The 6,589-nt window shown below is 36.4% G+C and overlaps 2 protein-coding genes across 3 annotated transcripts in view; both read left to right on the forward strand.

The window, feature by feature from the left end:
* The window catches only part of LOC107657391 (ATP synthase F(0) complex subunit C3, mitochondrial-like), a 5,096-nt gene extending 3,325 nt beyond the window's left edge, over positions 1–1,771 (forward strand). The window contains exons 4-5 of the mRNA XM_016445438.1: positions 335–498; positions 1,208–1,771. Coding sequence (XP_016300924.1) covers positions 335–498; positions 1,208–1,322 — 279 coding nt within the window. The 3' untranslated portion in view covers positions 1,323–1,771. The remainder of the gene's footprint in view (positions 1–334; positions 499–1,207) is intronic.
* A 227-nt stretch (positions 1,772–1,998) lies between these two features.
* The window catches only part of LOC107657392 (cyclic AMP-dependent transcription factor ATF-2-like), a 27,421-nt gene continuing 22,830 nt past the window's right edge, over positions 1,999–6,589 (forward strand). Inside the window, exons 1-6 of one of the 2 annotated variants that reach the window (XM_016445439.1) lie at positions 1,999–2,169; positions 2,957–3,026; positions 3,184–3,280; positions 3,366–3,484; positions 4,572–4,697; positions 5,939–6,117. In XM_016445439.1, coding sequence (XP_016300925.1) covers positions 2,979–3,026; positions 3,184–3,280; positions 3,366–3,484; positions 4,572–4,697; positions 5,939–6,117 — 569 coding nt within the window. In that variant the 5' untranslated portion in view covers positions 1,999–2,169; positions 2,957–2,978. The other variant, XM_016445441.1, reaches the window with a different exon arrangement.

Below are 6,589 nucleotides of genomic sequence, written 5' to 3' on the forward strand. Positions count from 1 at the left end.
TATTTTACATTTGATTACTTTAATTTCTGTAGTATTTCTTACCTGAATAAAAACTTGAAAAAATTGCAATCGGTGCATCTCTAAAAATAATGTAATGACATGATGACACTTTTCATTTTTGTGTGACTGTCTCTTTAAGGCATTTGAAATCATTGTAATAACTTCTCTGCTCCTTGTGAACTTGGTATTTAGCCCCGGTCAGAAAAGTGATTTCTTGTCATTGAAGTAGACAACATGTTTGAGCTCTCTGGCTATTGCTGTTATTGGACAGTAGGTGGCAGGCCGAACACTCGGGTCGTGTAGAGGTCAAGTAAGTCCTCTCTTCCTCTTGCAGGTCCTGCCTCAGTCGGCCCTCAGGAGCTTCCAGACCAGCGCTGTGAGCCGCGACATTGACACCGCTGCCAAGTTCATCGGAGCGGGAGCTGCCACCGTGGGAGTGGCTGGATCCGGTGCTGGAATCGGAACAGTGTTTGGGAGCCTTATCATCGGATATGCCAGGTAAGAGACATTGAAATTTCAGATTATGTATTAATTTCACATTATAATATATTATTTCATGATGTTACATTATTATACACTACATTTAGGGGTAGTACGTTTTTCAACAAGGCTGCATTTATTTGATCAAAAATACAGTAAAAGCAGTAATACTGTGAAACATTATAATTTAAGATATTTTCTATTTGAATATATTTGAAAAAATAGCATCTTCCTGTGATGCGCAGCTGTATTTTCAGCATCATTACTCCAGTCTTCAGTGTCACATGATCCTTCAGAAATATGCTAATATGCTGATTTGATGCTCAAGAAACATTTCTAATTATTATCAATGCTGAAAATATGAATAGTAATATAATATATAGTAATATAATGCTGCTTAATATTTTTCTGGAAACGGATTTTCCAGGATTCTTTTATGAATAGAAAGTTCAAAAGAACAGCATTTATTTGAAACAGAAATTTTCTGTAGGAGTATGAAATAATTTGCTGTTACGTTCAATCAATTTAATAATAATAAAAATTAAAAAAAAACATTTATTTATCCCAAAAAAGTACTATCCCCCGAATTTGAGCTGTATTGTTTCCAACAAAGTAAACCTGCATTTCAAAGTAATTGAAGTATTAAGGATCTTACATTGTCCAGATGTTTGCAAATGTCTCTCCATGTTAGCAAGATTTAGTAAGATGGTTGTGTGTTATTTTGCAGGAACCCATCTCTAAAGCAGCAGCTCTTCTCTTACGCCATTTTGGGCTTTGCTCTGTCTGAAGCCATGGGGCTCTTCTGTTTGATGGTTGCTTTCTTAATCCTGTTCGCCATGTGAAAATCTGCTAGTTACGTAAACGCATTTAGTACAGTTGTAACTACATATTTTTGCTGTTGCTACCAAAACGTCTGCTGTCGGTCTCTGCGAGAGAAAATGTATGAATATAAAGTCCACTAAATCATGTAACAATTAAAAATTGTTCAACTATTTAAACCCTCGATCCTGTTCATGCCCACTGAATGAGAAAAGCAGCCGCTCCATCGGTGCTGCTGGCATATCAAGCTGAAACTCACCATGGAAATAAAGAACCTGATAGCACTTTCTGTACACCAGAATAGGGATGATGTTGTGTCTGTAGACTGTAAGCGCCCATTCAGATGTTTTCAGGGGTTAAACTGCTGGTCAATAGTATGACTGTAAATTTATAGCAGTTGGTTGAAAGCCAATTTAAACCTCAATTGCTTTTGTAAATTGCATTAAATAAATTTAGATCACAGTTTACCGTATTTTTGTGTTGTCTGTGTTTGTTTTTATTCGCATTGCACCGTTTTCATGGTATACCAACACGTAGTAAAAGACGCTAAAGCTGTGAAGAGAGCTATAGTGAAAAATATTTTGCTTATGCACAAATATTATGCATTACATTAAAAAGTAATGTGTTAAATCTGATATAAAACGAGTTTAAATTGTCAAACCCAGAGCTCATCACTCGCGAGATTTGAAGTGTGAAGGGCTCCCCAGAGCATTTATTCATCGCGAGATTATAGTTTAAAGGGCTTGACTCTGGGTTGAGCGGAGTACCTAATTCTCGCGAGAATCTCGGCACTGAAGAGCTTAGCGGAGTTACCAACTCTCGCGAGAGGTGGTATAAGTGGGCTTTGGCTCTTCAGGGTTCAGCCTGCGGGTGAGTAAGCGCGTCAACGCACAGTAATTATAAACAAACGCGCCTTTGTACACAAGCTTTCGGGTGACTAGCAGAATCGTCTGAATATGTATACGCCCTAAAATGCATTTTTATGACACATTCAAAGCTTGTCGGTATTTCTTTGTTATTAATATGGCGACGCATGCTAACAGCTAGCTGAGGTCCCATTGAAATAAATGAGAGATGAGGCTAAGCATTGATTAGCCTGCTGATACTGATGTAAACAACCTGTTTAGTGATGATACAGTCCTGGTGTCGCTGGAAATACACAGGTTTGTGGTTAAAGACACAAGCGCTTTGAGTTTGGCTCTGTGGAAAATAGCGATACAGTGTTGTTTAGAGGGATTTAAAGCAGAAAGTGACAATAGGTTGTGCTGTTACGAATGAGCATCAGCCTGACCATTACAGCACATTTCATTACTGTATGTGAATTACTGAGTGGTTTAATAAACACATAGAGGCCAATGCCAAGTGTTTAAATTTGTATTATACAGATAGTGATGCTTAATCCCTGTTATTCTGCTTTTAATCGTATAAAATCCGTATTTATGTCCTGGCAAACCTGCTTTGACAGCTTGGTCTGACACAACATCGTCCATTAAGCTCTTAGTAACAGTAGCAGGGAATAATACTATTGCACATTATTATGGATATTGAATAATGCTGATTGATATATAAATCACGTGTTTTTGTTCTTAGGTGTGGCTTTAAATTATGTTGTTGATGAATGACAAATTGCAAGTTTGACTTTTTTCCATGTTATCAGGTGGCAGACTGAAGCTGTGAATATGAGTGATGATAAACCATTTCTCTGCACTGCTCCTGGCTGCGGACAGGCACGTGATCACTGTTACACACTTAAAGCACTAACAGATATTTAAATATACACTCCAATTAAGTTACATGCTTTTTGTTGTTGTTGTTGTCCATTTTCGGTTTCATACTACTATGTATGGTTCATGCATCTACATAATGACTGTCTGTCTGCAACAGCGATTCACAAATGAAGACCACCTGGCGGTGCATAAACACAAGCATGAGATGACCCTGAGATTTGGTCCAGCACGCAATGACAGTGTCATCATCGCTGGTGAGTCTGAAAAGTCAGCGGTTCGCAATAAAAGCAGATGAACATGAACTATTATTATTCATGGCTTTATGGGCTACTGTTGCAGACCAGACACCGACACCGACCCGCTTCCTGAAGAACTGCGAGGAGGTCGGGCTGTTTAACGAGCTCACCAGCCCGTTCGAGCATGACTTTAAAAAGGCCACGGAGGATGACATTAAAAAGGTAAAGATGTCAATTTATAATTTTGCATTTTGCGAATAAACTGTCATTCAAAGATTTGGGGTTGATCAGATTGTTTTATGTCTTTGAAAGGAGTCTTTTTATGCTCACCAAAGCAAAAAGAGTAATATAGTGAAATATTATTACAACTGAAAATAACTGTTTTCTATTTGAATTGGTTTAAAAGTGTAATGTATTTCTGTGATGCAAAGCTGAATTTTCAGCATCATTACTCCAGTCTTCAGTGTCACATGATCCTTCAGAAATCATTCTAATATGAAACATGATTATTATTATCAATGTTGAAAACAATTGTGCTGCTTAATATTTTTGTGGATATACTGTTATGTTTTTCAGGATTATTTGATGATTAGAAAGTTCTAAAGAACAGCATTTATTTGAAATATAAATCTTTTGTAACATTATAAATGTTACTAATAAAAGTAATAAAAGTAATCATTCTTAAAAAAAAAAAAATCTAACTCACCCCAAACTTTTGAATGGGATTAAAGGTGAAAGTGGGTTTTATAGGCATTGTAACACAAATGTCTAGAACAAAAAAAACATTACGATTTTTAGTAAGTTCCTGGTCCTATTTTGCGTGATGCATGAAATTGTAAATTCAACAAACAAAGATTATTGGAGTATGCTTTTACTAGAAAATACAATGTCAATCTTTCTACTTCAAAATGTCAGATTTAATTCAAAGTGCTCCTTGCTGTTTTATTTGTGGAATATACTAGAAATGCAATTTTCTGAACCAAATGTCAGCATAACCATCAAAATCTAAAATGTAACATAACATTTTAATCAGAATCAGAAAGAGCTTTATTGCCAAGTATGTTTGCACATACAAGGAATTTGTTATTGTGTCACAAGCTTCCAGTACACGGAGACAACAACAACACACAGATAATAAAAATGAGATGTGAATAAAATACACATGCATAAATATAAACCACAAAAAAAGAATAAATTTTTTTAAATTTAAAATACTTTTCAATCCCAGTGGATAAAAGCACATTCCTCCCTTGCTTGTTTTGTGATATATGTGTGTAATCAAACATTGATCTACATGTTGTTATTGCAGTTGCCTCTGGACTTGTCTCCTCTTGCGACTCCTGTTGTTCGAAACAAAATAGAGGAGCACACACCCATTGCGTCCCACCGAGACAGCCCCCTTCCCCACCCTGAGTCGACCACCACTGACGACAAGGTGAGATTCAGTACTCTGCTATACAGAGCGCTGCAGTAATAGGTAGGACTTTTTTAGGTCCTCTATGTGTGGTAGTTACTTGAAGAATATTTCATGCAAAGGAGCTTGTAGTAGAGCAAAGTCCACCTCAAGGATCCTAGGCTCATATTGTGCAGAACTGTGTTGTCAGTAATTCGTAGTTTGTGGGTCTTCCCTACCTATAGCCTATGTTTTAGCAGACCAGGTTTGTGTGACTGCCTTCTCCCCTCATTCCACAAGTGAAAGGTGTTTGCTGCTTAATGTAGCTTGTCCCAGAGCTACTGGCTTTTAGATGAAAATACATTTCTTCATAGAGAATTACTTTCCTCCTTCCCGTAGCTCTATGAAGAAATCTCTTTGTTGGCCAGAGTGTGTGAGAAAGATGATACGTCTTTCCTAAGTCAGCAAATACGACTTTAAGACTTTAAGATTGAAGCTGTAACAGTTTTAATAAATAAACATTCACTTTGAGCGCTCTGTGATCTCCAGAAGCATGATTTTTTTACTCGTGGTCTCTAATGTGAACTCTCAAAATGCTGAAAATATACATATTTCTTAATTACAGTAGTTACCCTACTGTTCAAAAGTTTGGGGTCAGTAAGTTTTTTTTTTTTGTTTTTTAATAAAAAAATAAATTGATACATAAACTGTAACTTCTGATAAATAAATTGATAAAATCGTATTATAAATAAACAATGTTCTTTTGAACTTTCTATTTATCAAAGAATCCTGAAAAATAAGCATCACAGTTTCCACAATTTTTGGCAGCACAACTGTTTTTAACATTGATAACAATAATCAGAAATGTTTCTTGAGCAGCATCGTATTAGATCATGTGACGCTGAAGACTGGAGTGATGATGCTGAAAATTCAGCTTTGAAATCACAGGAATAATGACATTTTAAAATATAACATTATTTTAAATGGTAATAATATTTATCAAATAAATGCAGCCTTGGAAAGCATACGAGACTTAACTTTAAAAGCATTAAAAAAACCTACTCCCAAACTTTTGATTGCAGTGAAGTAATTTTTTGAGACTGATTTCTTTGATGCCCTCTGTCATCCATCAACTGTAGATCACTACAAATTGCAGTCTTTTAATTCGCAGATGAATAATGTATGTGCTCCCTGTGATGTAAAAGCTACAAGCACAGTAATGGAGATCAGTGTAGTTTTGTGTGAGCGCTTGATGCAGCTTGGCTCTCGTGTGGTGTTTTCAGGAGGTTTCTTTGCAGCCGACCTCTCTGCCTCCATCCACTATAGTCCGTCCTGCCTCCCTCCAAGTCCCCAATGTACTACTGGCCAGCAATGAGGCTGGTGTTGTTATTCAGCGAGCTCTCCCATCTCCAACATCTAGCTCTGTTATAACCCAGGTCCCATCCTCTAGTAGACCGATAGTGTAAGTAACTTCTAAACGTTACTTATTCTGCTTCTCTCTTAGTTTGCCATCATGTTTTCCTTTCACGCCTCATTCGGTGTTTGGTTTTCGTCACTCATTTACTTGGAGAATTTATGATTTAGTTTCAGTTGCTTGTGATCCATGTGCCTTTACTTTTACATCATAGAACTGACAAGTGCTCGGCCATCAGACAGGTTTTGTTTGAGCCTTTTGTTTTGTTTCACACACCAGTTGAAGAGAAAATTCTAGCTGTTGTTGTTTATGTTCTTATCACTTAAAGCCAACATGAACACAAAATGATTGACACTGTTTGCTTTTAATACACTTTTTATTTTTTGCATGATTTATCACAAAAAAGTTTGTAATATGTAATTAAAATGTAATTAATTGCTCTGCCCTAAACAGTTTTCTATCTCTATTTTTTAAATCTTGCCAATAGTTTTTATGTAATTTACAGTAGTGTATAATATAT

Source organism: Sinocyclocheilus anshuiensis, unplaced genomic scaffold (assembly GCF_001515605.1).
Source record: "Sinocyclocheilus anshuiensis isolate Anshui unplaced genomic scaffold, SAMN03320099.WGS_v1.1 scaffold355, whole genome shotgun sequence".
NCBI classification, from domain to species: Eukaryota; Metazoa; Chordata; class Actinopteri; order Cypriniformes; family Cyprinidae; genus Sinocyclocheilus; species Sinocyclocheilus anshuiensis.